The sequence below is a fragment of the Zootoca vivipara genome, chromosome 10, assembly GCF_963506605.1.
Source record: "Zootoca vivipara chromosome 10, rZooViv1.1, whole genome shotgun sequence".
Lineage (NCBI taxonomy): Eukaryota > Metazoa > Chordata > Lepidosauria > Squamata > Lacertidae > Zootoca > Zootoca vivipara.
The window spans coordinates 64,590,685-64,609,607 of NC_083285.1; the positions used below are offsets into that span (position 1 = coordinate 64,590,685).

The 18,923-nt window shown below is 44.9% G+C and overlaps 1 protein-coding gene across 2 annotated transcripts; it reads left to right on the forward strand.

Annotated features, from left to right (window-relative positions):
* The first annotated feature begins 459 nt into the window (after positions 1–459).
* On the forward strand, positions 460–14,813 carry CTSO (cathepsin O). Of its 2 annotated transcripts, XM_060279214.1 has the most exons (9): positions 573–701; positions 3,019–3,125; positions 4,461–4,569; positions 6,648–6,787; positions 8,012–8,179; positions 9,236–9,357; positions 11,729–11,892; positions 12,795–12,887; positions 13,914–14,813. In XM_060279214.1, the coding sequence occupies exons 2-9, from the start codon at positions 3,072–3,074 to the stop codon at positions 13,946–13,948; spliced, it is 885 nt and encodes a 294-aa protein (XP_060135197.1). In that variant the 5' UTR covers positions 573–701; positions 3,019–3,071; the 3' UTR covers positions 13,949–14,813. The 2 variants fall into 2 exon arrangements, with proteins under 2 accessions (XP_034984116.2, XP_060135197.1); XM_035128225.2 differs by lacking the exon at positions 3,019–3,125 and having other exon boundaries at positions 460–701; positions 13,914–14,809.
* Positions 14,814–18,923: the final 4,110 nt, after the last annotated feature.

Consider the following 18,923-nt stretch of genomic DNA (forward strand, 5'->3'; position numbering starts at 1 on the left):
AAAAGAGTCTGGGTGAAATCAAAAGCTTCCTCCCAGGATCTAAGTGGGATGTTTTGAAATCCCACGAGTTCTGTAAGGGGAAATTAAGACTCCAGAATTGTAGAGCTGGAAGGGGACCCCGGTCCTCTAGTCCAACCTGCAATCCAAGAATCTCAACTAAAGCATCGCTGGCAGACGGCCGTCCAAACTCAGCTTAAAAACCTCCAAGGAAGGAGAGCCCTGGGTCCAAAAAGGGGGAAGCCAGAGATTCACCTTGAGGATGAGAGCCACCGTTCTTTGCAGTGACAAGTTTTGCCAAGTTGCAAGGCTGGAGGCGGACGCCTCTCATCCCTCCCTCCCTCCCTCCCTCCCTCTGGGACGGACCACTCAAAAGTGCTTTCTGCAGCGACAAGTGGAACAAACAAAAGAGCCCAGCCGAAGGCAGCTGGAGGCGCTCAGAAGGGGAAATTCTCCCTTGAGGCTATCTTCTCTGGGGAGGAGGAGCAGCAGCAGCCAGCAAAGCGAAAGGAAAAAAACGAGTCCTGGCGAAAACCCAGCAGCGCCAGAGCGCAGCTCTTCCGGAGAGGCTCTCCATGAAGCCGTGGCTTCTCCTCTCCTGCTTGCTGCCCTTCCTGGGAGCCGGAGAGGGTCGGCATCACGGGTCCAGGCTGCCTTCGTTGCATCCCAGGGGCAGAGAGGGGACGGAGGAAGCCGCCTTGCAGGTAGGTGCCAGCGGGGAGAGGAGAGGGAGAGGCCGGCAGGAGCCCCAGTCCTTGCGCGCTGCTTCCTTGTGGGGCTGGAGGCAAGATCTCCATCCCAGTCCCAAATGTGGCGGCACAGCCAAGGCACACACGCATATCCAGCACATATTTAAAGCATATGGCTTCTCCCTCCCCCTCAAAAAATAAATATCGAGCATCAGACTTGGGGGGCGGGGCGGGTTACAGGTTCCAACTTCCAGGTTTTTTTCGGGGGGGGGGGTGTCATGCGCTTTAAGTGTATGGTGTGCATCTGCCGCACAATTTACTCCTGAGCCAGCCCCGCTGGAATTAATGGACCCAATTGAATCACAGACATGGTTTTCAGTGGGTCCACTCTCGAGTAAAGCTTGGTTGGCTACCACCCCCTTCCAGATCCCCAAGGCTGCTCTTTAAATTATGTTCTTAATGCTGTACCTCACCCTGGGATCTTTGGATAAAGGGAGGTTTAGATCAGAGCTGCTTCCCATTGATTCCAATAGCTTAGCTTCGTATTCAGCTGGGAGTTCATGCAAAAGTTGCGTGTCTTGTTTTCTGTGGCACCACCTGTATGCTGTTTCGGACCGAATCAAACGTGGAGCTTGCCGTTTAAAAGATTGGAGGAAATAAAATAACAAAAATAGGGGTGAGGGAAAAACGAAAGGCGCAGAGGGTGAAAAATGGTCATGTATGAAAAATGGTCAGGGTTAAGGAGAAAGACATACAGGAAAAGTGGGTTTTGATGTGCAGTTGAAGGAAGAAGAATAAGCCCAATTTCAAAGATGTTTCCCCCTGTAAAATTGACAAGCAGTGAACAGCAGATGCTTAGGAGACTATCTTCAACAAATATTTTTCAGTGAATAAATGAAAGTGGATAGTTTTTGTACTCCTCATCTTCACCACAAGATGTCATACTTGAAACCCTAAAAATCCTGAAAGTGGGGCTGTTGTTGGCAAAAGTTTATTATGCCGTACTAATTTTGTGAGCTATGAAATTCTCTGCTAATTTGGCTACAACATAAACGAACAGGGAATTGCTCAGAAATTGTGGGTCCTTGTGGTAAGTTGGTGCTGTTCAGCCAATTCCTGTCTTGGCATAAAACAAATAAATGTTTGTGTGTTTAGCATTTTTTTAAGTTCAGCAAGTAATCTTGTGGAAGTGCAATCATTGGGCTTTGAGAGTCCCTCTTGAAACTTGGTGGTTGTGAACCACTGAAAAAAAAACCCCATTGTACTATCACTGTTTACATGAATTGCATGTAACTGATTACATACCCTCCAACATTTCTCCAATGAAAATTGGACGCCCCATTCCATAATGATAATTTTATTGTTTATACCCCACATATCTCACTGGGTTACCCCAGCCACTCTGGGCGGCTTCCAGTATATAAGAAAACATAAGAAAACATTAAAAAACACTTCCCTATACAGGATTGCCTTTAGGTGGCTCGGGGGACATTCCAGGATCAAATCAGAAACTGGGACAGCTTCTCTAAATCAGGGACGTCCCTGGAAAATAGGGACACTTGGAGGTTCTGTGATTATGGTGTAAGGCACACTTAAGGCACGTTAAATGAAATGTGCCTATATGCAAACAGAAAGCTGTGTGGACGAAGAAAGGAGAGAATGTAGAAAAATTAAGGGAATGGGTGCCAGTAAGACTCCAAATAAAGAGAGAGGAGAGAAAAGTGAAATCCATTTCTCCAGAAGTGTCTGCAGGTTAAGTTCCAAAGATTTGGAGCAAACCACAATTTGGGTTTTCAGTAGTTTATTCAGTGGTAAATAGCACCTTTGCCGGGCAAAAAAGAAGGGGGAGGACACTCAGAAACAGACCTGGAAAGCCCATACCTGTGCCTAGAAATGCAGAAAGTGTGAATGAACCCACTGCCATTGATGATTTAATGGAAGATATCAGTATGGGAAGGAGGGACGTGGGTGGCACTGTGGGTTAAACCACAGAGCCTAGGGATTGCCGATCGGAAGGTCGGCGGTTTGAATCCCCGTGATGGGGTGAGCTCCTGTTGCTCGGCCCCTGCTCCTGCCAGTCTAGCAGTTCGAAAGCACGTCAAAGTGCAAGTAGATAAATAGGTACCGCTCCGGCGGGAAGGTAAACAGTGTATCACCAGAAGCGGCTTAGTCATGCTGGCCGCATGACCTGGAAGCTCCCTCATCCAGTAAAGCGAGATGAGCACCGCAACTCCTGAGTCATCCGCAACTGGACCTAATGGTCTGGGGTCCCTTTACCTTTACCCTTTATCAGTATGGGAAGCACCTTATTTGGTTAACTGTATCACTGCAGATGGTGACAACAGTCACGAAATTAAAAGACGCCTGCTTCTTGGGAGAAAAGCAATGACAAACCTAGACAGCATCTTAAAAAGCAGAGACATCACCTTGCCGACAAAGGTCCGTATAGTTAAAGCTATGGTTTTCCCAGTAGTGATGTATAGAAGTGAGAGCTGGACCTTAAAGAAGGCTGATCGCAAAGAATTGATGCTTTTGAATTATGGTGCTGGAGGAGACTCTTGAGAGTCCCATGGACTGCAAGAAGATCAAACCTATCCATTCTGAAGGAAATCGGCCCTGAGTGCTCACTGGAAGGACAGATCCTGAAGCTGAGGCTCCAATACTTTGGCCACCTCATGAGAAGACTCCATGGAAAAGACCCTGATGTTGGGAAAGATTGAGGGCACTAGGAGAAGGGAACAACAGAGGACGAGATGGTTGGACAGTGTTCTCGAAGCTACGAACATGAGTTTGACCAAGCTGCGGGAGGCAGCGGAAGACAGGAGTGCCTGGTGTGCTATGGTCCATGGGGTCACGAAGAGTCAGACACGACTAAACGACAACAATGCTCCACAGTTGTTACAGGTCAATGTGGCCTTGGGCAAAAGAGGGCAGGTATTATCGCCAGCTGATAGTACGAAGTGGGTGCTCAACCTGTGGGCCTCTAGGTATCCTAGACCGAAACCACAATCATCCCTGATCGTTGGCCATGTTGGGCAAGGCTGATAGAAGCTGGTGTCAAACCCCTGGTAGGCCATAAAACTACACACACATAACTACAAATGCAGATTGCCAATTCTCAGATAAATCTCTTTTATTCCATTACACACACACCCAATGTAACTCATCTTTTTGATCCGAAGAAAACACTTGGGAAACAACAGAGGTAGCATCTAGGTTTGTTGACAGGCCTCTGTCTAGTTGTTGTTGTTGTAGTCGTCGTCATCTATCTGTTTTGAGAGACAATGGAGTGTGCCTCTAGGGGTAAAGCCAGACTGCTGTGTTAGCAGCACTGAAATAACCTCCCCGGGGTGCAAGCCTAGGCAGTGTGTATGGAGGTCCAGGCAATGGTGGAGCTTCATGCTCCGGCACCGGGGGGGGGGCGGTGCAGAGCAGGCAGGGGCGGGGCATGGTGCACGTCCCGGGGGCGCTGCCCGCAGGGGCATGGCACATGTCCTGGGGGTGGGAAATGCCACCTTGCAGAGCGAGTGGGGTGGCAGCCGCGATAGCACCCTACCGGGATCGCACCGCCAGTGGGTCCTGGGCTGCCCAGACAACAAGACCCCCCCCCCTCTCGGCCTCTCTGATGTGGTCCAAAGGAAACCAGAGCAAGACATTTGGCACTAGCTTGGTTGCAGGAGTTGCCGGAAGGAGGCGTACAATGTGCCATCCAACAAACAGACAGACAGACTTCATTACATTTCAAGAGCGTAATTATGCTTTTGTTTTTTCCAGGAAAGCATTAAGAGAATCAGGCATTTGAATTCGTTCTCATCTAGCGACAACGCTACTGCTGTCTATGGAATAAATAAATTTTCCCACTTGTTTCCAGAAGAATTTAGAGGTACAGAGTATTACATTACAAAATATTTAATGCTTTTTGCGAACAATACCATTTTGCCTTATCTTCAGTGCAAGCTATTTTGACATCCTTTTGATATGATTTGGTGTGCCTGAACATCATGCTAAGCAGGAGTAAAGTGCTCGTTTTTGTCTTGGGAAGATCTATGGTCTCCCTAAATTTCAGACTCTCTGAGCTTCAACCTGTCAGAATGTTTCAATATGCACGTTGCTATGACAATTATTATTTTTGCAGCTATTAATCATTCCTTTCTCCGTTTATTTCATTTAACCATCCCTTTCTCTTCATAGTTTGATATCTCTAGGTCTAGAGTAGACCTGAGAATTGAGCAGTCCAGACTTTTGCAGAAAGCAAGGATTTATCAAAACAATATACGTGAGATCATTCAGTAGAACTAGAATGCTTCACTAGTAGACGGTATGAATGATGAAGGCTTGCTGTGGCCAAGAGACAATGAAAGGAAAATAAGGTGGCCCACACGAACAAGTCTCCGTCTTGTGGTAGATCATTTGGATCAGTTCCTGGCTTAATAAAGAATACTTTATTGAACTGAGAACAAGCACCCATCCTTCACCTCATCACATACTGGCTCACTTCTGATCCTCATCTCTTTATACAGCAGTTTCACTTTGTGCTCAAAATGGGGAACTGTGGTTCATAGAATCATAGAATTGTAGAGTTGGAAGGGACCCCGAGGGTCATCTAGTCCAACCCCCCTGCAATGCAGGAATATCAGCTAAAGCATCCATGACAGATGGCCATCCAACCTCTGCTTAAAAATTTTGAAGGAAGGAGAGCCCACCACCTTACAAAGGAGACTGTTCCAGTGTCAAACAGCTCTTACCTTCAGAAAGTTCTTCCTGGTGTTCAGTCAGAATCTCCTTTCTTGAAACTTGAAGCCATTGATTCGAATCCTACCCTCCAGAGCAGGAGAAAACAAGGTTGTCCCCCCTTCCATGGGACAGCCCTTGAGATATTTGGTTGAAACAAGCCAAGTGTGAAACATTAACATTAACATGCTGCAGGAAAAGATGGGAGAGTAGGGCAAGGGAACATAAGAAGGGCCTGCTGGATCAGGCCAATGGCCCATCTGGTCCAGCACCCTTTTCTCACAGTAGTTGACCAGATGCCTGTAGGAAACCCACAAGCAGGAAATGAGCACAAGAGCAACTCTCTCCTGTGGTCTCCAGCAAATGGTATTCAGGTGCATTGCAGAGCAGAGCAGAGCCTCCAACATGGACAGGAGCCATTGATTAAGTCTTCTCTGAGAATTTGTCTAATCCCCTTTTGAAGCCATCCAAGTGAGTTCCATGATTTAACTATGTATGGATATGGAACAGTTAAATACGAACAAAAGCCATCAGATCAGTGGCTGTTAAAATAAAGGATCAAGATTGGAACTGTTGTATTTGGGCTAAGAGTATTGAAGCAGGACGAAATACGAACAACATTCCCTGAAATCCAGAACACGGGAAGTCATTCAAAATTGACTTCTTACATCGGGGAACGAGACCAAGCGAACCCAGCACTTGTTTCTGGCTTTTTGTTATTAAATACGTGGAATTTGTTAAGTTTGTGGAATGCTCTCTCCAGGGAGGCTCGCCTAACGCCTTCGTTACGTATCTTTAGGTGACAGGCTTTCCTCTTCTTAGCCCTGAGGGATAGCTCAGCTGGAAAAGCATGAGACACTTAATCTCAGGGTCATGGGTTCAAGTCCCATGATGGACTAAATATTCCTGCACTGCAGGGAGGTAGACTAATGATCCACCTGGTTCCTTCAAACTCTACAATTTTATGATTCTATGATTATCCCAGGCCTTTGGTGTTTTAAACTGGGGTAGGGATTGTTTTATTCATTATTATGTTGTTTATTTTTTTACATTTCTGTACTGTAAAGTGCTGTAAATCATAGGATCCTCAGATGAAGGGCAGTATCTACATTTTATAAATAATGATGACTGGAAAAAATGTAAGTGATTGGCTTTTAGAGACAATGTCTCTGAATTGGCTGTAATCAAAACTAGAAAATAACAGAACTTTTGTTTTGTTTTGTTTTAAAGCTACTTACTTAAAAAGTAGACTTTTTAAAGTTCCCAAGTATATGCCGGGAGCGAGCCTAGAGGGCACGGAAACACCCTTACCAGCAAAGTTTGATTGGAGGGACAAGAATGTCGTTACCAGCGTGAGGAATCAAGAAGCGGTAAGTTCCACAGTTGATTTTCTGCCTAACTTTGGACCTGCTTCCCTCAAAACTCCAGCAGCCTTAAGGTAATACAATGAGGCAAGATGATAAGAAGATAAGAAAGGGAAATTAACACAGAAATATAATGATTTAAAATAGATAGGCAGGGGGGATGTGTAACCTCTTTTGTTCCTTAAGGGTATATGGTATTGTTCGGTAAATGTACGAGTAGGAATTGATAAATCGACAGCTGTTGAACATAAGGAATGGATTGTGAACCAGAGATAAGTGTGTACTATTAAGCAGCAAAGGGGGGAAACAGGGACACATTTAGGACAAAGAGTGGGAAGTCATCTTTTTTGCATTAAATTTTGATTTAATTTGGCATTGATTTGTTTAAAATTTGGAAAAACCAATAAATTGGTAGAAAGAAAGAAAATATAATATAATGAGAGCTCCAGTGCCCTTCTGAGATGAGAATACATCTCCATTGTTGACACGGCAGTGGTGCATGTTTATAACACCATTTCTCTGGTTGATATGATCTGGCTTTTTCATTACAGGTAGTAGAAAAGCCGAGGTGAAGCCTCTGCACTTGCCGTATTTTTAAAAAAACCCAACAATGTCTGTCCGCAGGGGGCCCTCTAGAACAGATATAGGGAAGCATAGGGGGAAAGGAAATGCCTGAAAATTGTTTCCTTCCCTGTTCCACTGATGGAAGCCTTACTGCCAGTTGAGCAACATCGCTGGATAAAACACTACCTGTACGGAACTATGTGAAAAACAGGCTTTGAAACAAATTTGTGCTTAAAAAAAAAGTATGAAGGGCAACTAAGGACAATTGTTTTTCTTTTTCTAAATAATTTTAAAAATAATTTTAATTTATCACAATCCAACAAAGGCCACATTAATACAATACCAAATTATAATACGATTAAAAAAGCCAATTATCCAATACCAAATTAAACAATTTTGAATGACTTCCTGTGTTCTGGATTTCAGGGAATGTTGTTCTTTTTTCGTCCTGCTTCAATACTCTTAGCCCAAATACAACTGTTCCGATCTTGATCCTTTATTTTAACAGCCACTGATCTGATGACTTTTGTTCTTATGTAACTGTTCCATATCCATTAATTTTGCAAGGGGAGTTTTTATCCTGTAAATTTCTGTGTGAAATGTTTGTTTTACATTCATCTTTACGCTTCCTGTTGTAATCCATCACCTTCAGCATTTCTTTTCCAGTGTGGCGGCTGTTGGGCTTTCAGCATTGTCAGTGGAGTAGAGTCCGCGTTTGCAATTAAAGGGAACGTTTTGGAGAACCTCAGCGTGCAGCAGGTTATCGACTGTTCTTACGAGAATAAAGGCTGCAGCGGCGGCTCTACGGTTACTGCGCTGAGTTGGCTGAATCAGGTATTCATTTCTTACAAACCCACAGGCTCCGTTAATACGTGACAGTGTTGGGTAAAGAGAAGGCGAATCTCAGACTTGAAAAACATTGCCCTCTTGTAGTAGATCAAAAGTTGTGTAGTCCCAAATATTGTCTCCAATTTTTGCCAATTAGATATCTCCAGGGCTGTCATAAGTTAGGCAAGATGAGCAATAGATGGTCCTGCTCCAACATCTGCTCATCATGTGGCCTCCATTGAGGAAATATTTCTCTCCCTGACATAAGTTGAGAGTATGGCTAGTGGGCTCATATCTTTCTGCTGTTGGCAGTGCCGTTTTGGCCAATTTTCTATATGAATACAGTGGTACCTCGTGTTACGGACGGGATCTGTTCTGGAGGCCCGTCCGTAACATGAAAAGCCTGCAACTCAAAGCGGCGCATCTGCACAGCGCGATTTAGTGCTTCTGCGCATGCGGCAAAACCCCAAAGTAACCCATTCCGGTACTTCCGGGTTGCCGCGGGACGCAAGATGAAAACACGCAACCTGAAGCGGACATAGCAGGCGGTATGACTGTAGCCCCAAAATGGCACGTGTTTTGCGATTTTGCCAAAAAAGCTCAACAACTTTTCTTTCTGAATTTTCACTGTTTGCCAACCCTGGGTTATTTGTAAGAAATCAATCTTTTATTGCGGCAGTAACTTTGGAACTCCCTGCCTATTGAACAACATGCAGGAGTCTCTACTGCACCAGCTAAAAATATATTTGTTTAGAAAAGCCTATCTGGACACGTAGAATGTTGACATGCGTTTTAATTCATTTTTAGTTCATCATTGGTTTAATTATTTTTGAACGTTTAAAATAGTTGCTTTCAACTGTTCTTATTGATAATTTTCTTGTTTTATTCTTATAAGCTGCAGACTTTTATTTTATTTTTTAAATCAAGCGATAAATACATTTTAGGAAGTAAATAAAATAATTTAAGCAGTACAGACTCTGGCATGTCCAAAGCAACTTTCAATAGCACAAAAATGTGTTGCTATTTAATCACAAGCAACTCGTTTGATACGTCTTCTTGCAGACACGTGTGAAGCTGGTGAGAGATGCGGAGTATTCTTTTAAAGCTGAAACAGGAATGTGCCATTACTTCAGCCGCTCCGATTTTGGAGTCTCAATCACAGGCTATACCGCTTATAACCTAAGGTAACAACTAGTGAGTAATTTCACAGGGCCCTTCCCCCCCCCCCCGACTAGCCCAGTAGATTCACATTCCAAGTGACTACCACGGTTATAAACTTCTTCAGTACTGCACCTGGGGAATCCATGGCCTTCTGGGTGTTGCTGAAAGTACAGCTCCCATTGTCGCTGACAAATAGCCATGCTGGCTGCAGGGGATGGCATGAGTTGAGAGTCCAGCAACATCCAGAGGGTTGCAGCTTCTCGCATCTCTACGTATCTAGCATGCCTGCTAGAGATGCAAGCATGTTTGCTTTAACAAAACATGGTAACTATCGTTAACAGACGTTCCTAAGAAAACACACCTTTCGTCTTCAGTTCTTTTGAAGTACTCAGCAGAAGGTTGCTGAACCTTGCTAAATCCTGCCTCCCTTCTGGAGTTTCAAAGATCATACATAGAATCATAGCGTTGGAAGAGACCACAAGGGCCATCCAGTCCAACCCCCTGCCAAGCAGGACACACCATCAAAGCATTCCTGACAGATGGCTGTCAAGCCTCTGCTTAAAGACCTCCAAAGAAGGAGACTCCACCACACTCCTTGGTAGCAAATTCCACTGCCGAACAGCTCTTACTGTCAGTTTAGGTGGAATCTTCTTTCTTGTAGCTTGAATCCATTGCTCCGTGTCCGCTTCTCTGGAGCAGCAGAAAACAACCTTTCACCCTCCTCCATATGACATCCTTTTATATATTTGAACATGACTATCATATCACCCCTTAACCTTCTCTTCTCCAGGCTAAACATACCCAGCTCCCTAAGCCGTTCCTCAGAAGGCATCTTTTCCAGGTGTTTGACCATTTTAGTTGCCCTCCTCTGGACACGTTCCAGCTTGTCAGTATCCTTCTTGAACTGTGGTTCAAGAATGAATGCTGACGTTCCAGGTAGAGAGAGAGAGACTTTGACCCCTGGTGTAGCAAATGCATCCACAGCTGTCATTTCCCTTCCAAATGCAGAGCAGTTGTTGACTGCAGAGCGGGATGACTTGTCAATGCAAGAGGATGCACAGAAAGTGCTTTTAACTTCCATGACAAGGGGGCAGGTGATGTTTCACAAATCATGGTGAAAGTTGGCCTGTAGTGTTTGCATTTCTTTTGCAATGTGTGCCCTGCTTTTCTCACTTGACCCGAACAAACAGTAACACAGAGTACAATTTGTGAAAAAGCAGAAAGTTCTTACTACATGTTATTTAACTGGGTTCTACGGGGGGGGGGGGAGGGTTTGTGAATCATCATCAGAATAAATGGGGGTGGTTTACAAATAGCTAGAAATCAAAGAGTGGTATCTAACTGGTTTATCTCCATTGGGGGAAGGCATCCAGTGGCAGGGTGGAGGGGGAGATAATCTTTGCAGATTGGAGGGTGGGCAGAGGCTACAGGAAGAGGTGTACCTACTGGCAAGATGTCTTCCCACAGCAAACTGAGCACGGCCACAAGTACTATTCTCTCTCAGTTAAGCAGAGGTATATTATTACCTCTGCTTAATTACCTATACAGCAATAATAAGTGAGAAAAAAATAAGGCCATGGCACAAAATGTGATTCTTGATCCTTGTCAGATGAATAGACTTTTAAATGCTGGCTTACCGTGAGGGCGGTTCCCAAGTAACATGATACACAAAATCGTGAAAGAGTTCTTAATTAAAACCACCTTTGTTGAAATTGCCAGTTTCAGTAGCTATAAAATAACATAAATAGGGCTGCCACATTTCAAAAAGTGAAAATCTGGACACAAAAGTTGCCTGGACACAGATTCCAAGAAGGGTTGCCATGTGCTCAGGTTTCCCCCAGATAATTTTAACAGTTCTGCTCAGACACTGTTTTTGAAGGACAAGTCCTGAATGTGTCCAGGAAACTCCGGACGTATGGCGGCCCCAACATACCAATACTACTCTGAATAACTTCTGCTTAGTACAGCAAGTTTATTTTCTGTAATATAGACTGATTTCTGCAACCTAAGGGGCCGGATACCTGCCAAACAAAAGGTGCTCAGCAGCTGGTTGTTTCAAACTACAGTGGTGCCTCGCTAGACGAATTTAATTCGTTCCACAGGTCTTTTCTTATAACGAAAAATTTGTCTAGTGAATCCCATAGGAATGCATTGAATTTTTTTTTGCCCATAGGAACGCATTAATTGAATTTCAATGCATTCCTATGGGAAACCGCGATTCGCTAGACGAATTTTTCGTAAAACGAATTCGTCTAGCGAGGCAACCTCCGCTCAAAAAAATCATTTCGTTAAGCGGAAATTTCGTTAAGCAGGGCATTCGTTAAGCGAGGCACCACTGTATTTTGATGCTAGACTGAATTCTGACAGTTGGGGGTTATTCCTCTTACCTTGCAGTGGCCGTGAAGACGAAATGATGAAGATGCTCATTAAATATGGGCCTTTGCCAGTACTTGTAGATGCAGTCAGCTGGCAAGATTACCTTGGGGGCATCATCCAGTATCACTGCTCCAGTGGCGAAGCAAATCACGCTGTTCTAGTTACTGGTTATGATACGACAGGTGAGTTTTCAACCGCCAATTAACTGATTATTAACGTATCAGTTCAGAGAATATTAGTGCCATCCCAACTGTATCTGTGCTCACATGGCGATTTATTCATCTGATGTTTCCCTAATTGTTCATTTCAGCATTTTATCTGTGCTTTCAAAAGACAAAAAAAAGTCACAATCTAGTGGAATATAGTAGAACTTTAGTGCTCATTCCTGTGTTGATGGGTTCCCGGGGGGGGGGGATCCATTTGCAACCCCCATTATCGCAGAAAATTGCATGAGTAAAGTGACAAAGTTTGGGATGCTATTGTGGCATGCATTTCCTTTTTGAATAGTTTTATTAAAGATTTCATTGTGCAACAAACCTTTACAGAATTTGGGTGCCTCCCCCTCTCTCTGCCGAGTGGTGGCAAAAGCCTGGGGTTCCAGACACTCACCCAGGGTCTGTGCTCCTTTGGAGAATTGAGACACAGCGGAGACTGCCGTAGCTTTAAGAAATGTTTCCCCCCCACCTATTCACACCTTCAGTGTGCATGGAGGCGATCCAGATCTTACAGCATGGTCATTTAAAGAGGGGTTTGGCCCCACAGCATTGCAGTAAGCCTTCCCAAGATGGACCCCAGACTTCTTTTTTTGCGTCTGGTTCACAGGCCCCCTGAAGTCCATCGATGGAATAATCTAGGGGTCTAATTAACCCCCAGGTTAAGAACACCTGGTGAATTGCATCAATACAATTTTAACACACTATTGAAGTACTATGTGCTAGCTAAGCCAGATTCTTCATAAAGAATCTGGATTCCATTTTGTGGCTCTGCTTTTAAGTCCCTCCACGTCTGCCCAACAAATGGCATTAAAGTTTGCCAAAGATGTCCTAAACAAAACAAAACGAAACTTATTGGAGTTATTTTACAGGTAGCATTCCTTATTGGATTGTTCGAAATTCCTGGGGCACTTCGTGGGGAATAGACGGCTACGTTCGCATTAAGATAGGGTCCAATCTCTGTGGTAAGTTGAAGAAAAGGCACTGCGGTCGATCCTTAACATTTAAGCCTCCATATGCGTTCTCCCATCACCCTATTTTGAGAGGCTATTTGAAGCATCAAAGCAAGCCCATTTGCACATTATCAAAGCAAGAGAATATAAACGTGTATGAGAGCTCATTTGCCCAACAACGACCCATTAGCTTGGGGTTATTTCAATTACCAAAATGGCGCCTGCAGGCCTTCTGGAACGTTTCAACAAAATGCCCCATAAAAGCAAATGGCAACTTAGTTACTTCCGAGTAAAAAAGCTGGGGGAAAGTAAGCTCACGTACAGAGACAGTTAAAGCACTATGTATTCCTCCGAAGCCGGCTGTTACTCACTTCTAATGCAGTGATCAAAGCTACTCTTTGCTGGGACCCTCACCCACTCCCTCCTGGAAGTACCGTGTTTTTTGCTCCATTAAGACACACTTTTTTCCTCCTAAAAAGTAAGGGGAAATGTCTGTGCATCTTATGGAGCGAATGGTCGATCGCTGGCTCCCTTTCTGGCCCTGCCATCTTGCCCAGGCCTCCAATTGTTGAATGTTCTGCAGAGGGAGGCTGTTTGTTGCCCCAGCAACACGTGATTGGCTGATTAGATTATCTGTCTGGAAACTGCAGAAACGGCTCCCTTTCCTTTTCTAAAGAAGTTGCAGAACTGTAAGTTGAACCCCATAAAAACAGGATTTTTTCCCCTTTGCAAAGTAAGCTCAACAACTTTGAGCTGATCCTCAAAAAAACCCGGGGCTTTTCCCCTTTACAAAAGAAGCTGCACTTTGAGCTGATCCCCCCCCCAAAAAACGGGGCTTTCCTCCTTTCCTTCTCTAAAAACTATGTGCGTCTTATGGAGCGAAAAATACAGTATTTGTGATCTAAAATGAAAGGGTGTTCTGTAATGCTGGTATAGCATGGGAACCAAGGAGTAAGAGATGAAGTTGCAATAATACTTTCCTTTGTAAAGGATTTATCCAGTGATCCAGTGGTTAACATTGCTCTCGTTGCCTCCTAGGCATTGCTGATGTAGTTTCTGCCGTGTTTGTGTGAAGCGGTTGCTCTGAACGCAGGATCGGTGACAGACATTTCAATCACTATTTTTCCACAATGTTTTATTCTTCAGAGGAGACTTGTGGGCATTCTGACAGCAACAAACAAAAGAATCCCCTTCCAGCTAGTGCCATAAAACATTTATATTTGGGAACGTAATGTCGCACTCTGCAGCATATTCCAGACCATCAATCCTGCAAACGGAAGAAATTTTTTATTACCAGTTCTAGTCTCAGTTTTGGGAATCTTGACTCCACCTGCGCTTAACACAGCATTTTAAATAAGAGCTGAGTGATTGTGGTCGGAGAGCTGGATTTATATCGGGGAGGCCCGAGCTCATCAGCTAGCATTTCCCTGCTGTGCAGCCTTAAGACAAAAAACACACACTCTGCCTCAGTTCCCTGTCTGTAAAATCCCATCTTATGATAATTTTGTGATAACAAAATACAAATTTATAAAACACAATGCAAATTAAAGTCAGAACTACATGGACATTGAATATACAGGGTGCATACCTCTTATTCCACCATTTTGTATAATAAACTTGTAATAATTGTTTTTAGTTTATTGTTGATTTTATCTTTTGAATGTTTGAAGATATTATTTTTCTACTGATTTTTACTGATTTTGTCTTCTTTTGTAAATCACTTTGAGGTTATCACAATTGTGATTAAAACATGACTACAATTTGGCTGGATCAATAAAGAAGTTTGTTTTAAAAAACCACTTTTTAATTTGCATCTGTCATAAAAAAAAGTTGTTAGATGTCATCTATAAATTAACTTAAATGAATTCTCTATTATATGGGCTGACACTTTTGCCCTGTTCAGGGAGGCTTTTAATGTTTAATAGATTACTGTGTTTTATTTTTCTGTTGGAAGCCGCCCAGAGTTGCTGGGGAAACCCAGCCAGATGGGCGGGGTATAAATAAAAATTATTATTATTATTATTATTATTATTATTATTATTATTATTATTATTATATGTTGTTATAGTCAGCCTTTTTGCAAGGAGTACTGTGACTATTTGCAGGGGCCAGGCCCTGAGAGCAGTGAGGAGTTGCAGAACCGGTCCCTTGCAGCGAGGGAATCTCCAGAACACCCTGGGAGGAGGACCTCACTGTCTGGGTCGAGCGGAGGTGCTTTGGCAATTGCAAAAAGCAGCAGCAGCAGACCAAGGTGCAAGGTGGGGGGGAGGGAGCAGTTGAGCAAGTGGCAGCGGGATTGTGGGGGCGTGAGCAGGCAAATGTGGTGGGATAGGGGCCTGTACATTTTGCCCGGAAGACAAAATGTGTTGAAGAGCAGGGGCGGAGGAAGGGGTGTGGTGGGTGCAGGCCACCCTGGGTGTCACCACTGAGGGGGGTGACGCGGGCCTGCAGCACGCCCAAGCCATGTCTCTCCTGTGCTTCTCATTGCCCAAACGGTCTGCCCGCTGCCAGCGTAGCTGCCTGGCTGCCCGGGGCAGCAAACCCGAAGGCAGTGGCTGTCGGAGGTGGTCAGCCCTGCCCAGCCTGCTGCCTGGGGCAGCGTGCCCCCCCAACCCCTATTACTACGCCACTGCCCGCTGCCTCCCCCCTAGCTGTAGGGCAGCTAAGTGGGAAGAGGCAGGCAGACTCTGGAGGCCCAGCAGTGTGCCCCGCCTCTGGGTGGCTCACCCCACCCCGTGCCCAAGCAGCTTCCTCCACCGCTGTTGAAGAGTTAGTGATATTACATGGTTACCCTTCCTGCCTCTGTTCATTCCCCCTCCCTTGCTCTTGTTGTTAAGTTCTTTGATGGTGTGAGAACAGCCTTTAATGTCCTGAGAACATTGGGAGGAGGTGAAGGTGCCCTCAGCTGCATTAATCAGTTTGGGAGGGTAGTGCTGGGTACCTTCTTTGATGTTGGACATTGTTCTGAGAAAGTAAGGCATTGGGAGGGGGTGGCTAATGGATGACCTGCATGTAGCCGGTCTGGCAAGCCACACTGACTATAAAATCAGACAGTTTGGACAGTTTTTTAAAGCTTATGCAAGGACTGATCAGCCGCAGGGCTGTGCCAACTGAGGCTACCTGGGAGAGTCGCTTTGCCAGTTCTTGAGGGCTTCCAAGTGAGATTGAAGTGGTTGCTGGGTATGTATACATTGCTTGCTGTTTAGAATCAAATCTTTAATCTTCTCACTCACTTGTGTATTTTGTATTGCTTCTGAATCTCTCTTTGAAAGAACCACCTTACGATTAGCAAGACATAAACTGGCGTAATCAGCAGGATTCAGAAGCAATGCCCTTTTGGGATAGAAGACAACCTGCTGAGCAAGAAAAGGGTAGTCTGAGCCACATCCCTGGTTGGCCCAGCGCAGATGCCTGGAGTCCAGTGGCTCAAGTCTTCAAACGGTAACCCCACCGGTGTCTTGGGAAGCTGAGATAGCCGGGTTTGAAGGGTTGACTTCTAATAACCATGCTTAAATGCTTGGAGGCAGCAGGAGTGGGGGATAAAACAGTGGATGAGTTTTGCTGGATAGGCTTGGATAGGTTTTTGCTGACTGTGCTTTGAGATATGTGGCAGGACTTAGAAGCTACTCAGAAGAAAGGACAACAGCAAGCTGAAGATCTTGCTGCTTTTAGGGATCAGCAGACTCTCCTGGGAGAAGCGCTGGAATGCACTCAGGAGGGTGGATTTAGCTGAGGAGAGACCTACCACCATGCCTGTCTGGTTTGCAAAATCAAAACATTGCAAGCAGTCAAAGAAAGGGAGACTACCTAACCCTTGTAAAGTAAGGGCTTTGGTCATGTACCAGGAGTGGGATCCAGAGAGCTAGGATGGGGACATGAGGGATTCGGACGCAAGTCTGAGGAGGGAAAGATATGGGCACTTGGGAAGCTGAAGCTCTAGTAACTAACAAAAAGCCCTCCTGGGAACGTGCAACAAACACAATGTACAAGAATTGTACGGGATTACACCCAGCAAGAATTGGCTGAGATTTCTGAAAGTGCAAAACAACATCAGGGGGAACCTTTAAGTCGCCGGATAGTACGGTTGTGGGATCTGGGCAGGTCAAGTGTCTTTCAGAGTGCTGAGGAGTAATGAAGTTAAGAGCACTGACAAAGGATAATTGGTTAATCAGCATCTGAGATAGCCAACAGTAGGCGCGATGGGGAGTTTGACTGGTATACACAAGCTGTACACATAAGATATCCAGCTGCTATGGATTGGGAGAAATGACTCCCTGCATGCAGTGGCAGAGGAAGGGTGGGGGATTAGACCGCACTGGGTGCGATCAGTGAGGGGGGAGTGACAAAATGCCGAACTGAGCGGGGTTGAGTCGCATGATTGTGATGCATCCCCTCTTTCCAGAGATCAGCCAGGTCCTGCTCTCCCTGCCCATCCATGTCCCGCCCTAGCACCCTTGTGGCTCGGGTGCTGTGTGCATGTGCACGGCTGTGCTGCTCACAGGGTGAGCCAGGATCCTTCTGGGGACAGGGGCTGACATGGACTCCTGAGAAGGGTGTGGAGGCGAGTCGGGAGAGGCTGTGGTCATAGTCTTTCGCTTACTTCAAGGTAAGTGTGTGTGCACTTACTGGGACTAGTTGGCCCAATATGACTCAATGGCACTTACTTCTGAGTAGACATTTATGAGATTGCTCTTTTTGTCGTTTAGTCGTGTCCGACTCTTCGTGACCCCATGGACCAGAGCACGCCAGGCACTCCTGTCTTGCACTGCCTCCCGCAGTTTGGTCAAACTCATGTTTGTAGCTTCGAGAACACTGTCCAACCATCTCGTTCTCTGTCGTCCCCTTCTCCTAGTGCCCTCAATCTTTCCCAACATTAGGGTCTTTTCCAAGGATTCTTCTCTTCTCATGAGGTGGCCAAAGTCTTGGAGCCTCAGCTGTCCTTCTAGTGAGCACTCAGGGCTGATTTCCTTCAGAATGGATAGGTTTGATCTTCTTGCAGTCCATGGGACTCTCAAGAGTCTCCTCCAGCACCATAATTCAAAAGCATCAATTCTTCGGCGATCAGCCTTCTTTATGGTCCAGCTCTCACTTCCATACATCACTACTGGGAAAACCATAGCTTTAACTATACGGAGATTGCTCTTTACGTCTCCATTAAGGTGGTTAAATGTTGTGTGTGCATGTTTTGCTCAATCCTTGGGGCCAACGAGGAGAGGGAGCCATTTTTCAGGAAAATCGCCAGGAAAGCATTATTATACCTGTTGCTTGAGCGAGGCAGAGTTTTCCCAAGCTGGCAGCGGGGAGAGGGGAAGCGGCTCGGAAGCCCCATCCCTGGGCCGTCTTACATCCCATCTAGTCTGTGGCTGAGGCATTGCTTTTGGTAACATAGGGAGCTGCTTCGCGCCCAGGGGTGTCCATTGCAGGAGTGCAATGATATCTAGAGTCCCAGCTTTCAATAATAATCACAGTAACTATGGACAAACCTTGTGGCATTTGAGATGGCAGGGGAAATATGAGGGCACCGTTTGTTATTGTAATAAACCAACCTTGCTCCCACCTTTCACTGTGTGTAGCCAATTAATGAAGTCATAACAATGAGAAATCAGAGCTAACCAATTAACCAAAACAAAGGTGGAGTGGCATGCCCATTTGGAGTAGAAACTTCCTGGTTCTTTTTTTTAAGCGCCCCCCACCCGCGCCAACCTTTTGGAGCATGGGCGTAGCCAGGATCAAATCTAGGGGGGGAGGCAAGCCATGGTCGTCCAGGTTGTGACATTTCAGCATGGAAAAGGCAAAATGAAACCAAAATTTTATTATATATAATTGTGTGCTGAGCAGGGTGGATAAAAATCAATTTTTAATTTTTTTTATCTAAATAAATTTTTTGATTTAAATCAATGTTTTTAAATAAAATGCTTTTTGAGGAAAATATATTACCATCCAAAGGTTGTTCCATCATGAAATAAAGATTAGTTTTTTAATTATGTAGAATAAGGTTGTATATGTTTAATTTTGGGGGTGAATAAATTCCATTAATCCATTCACAAT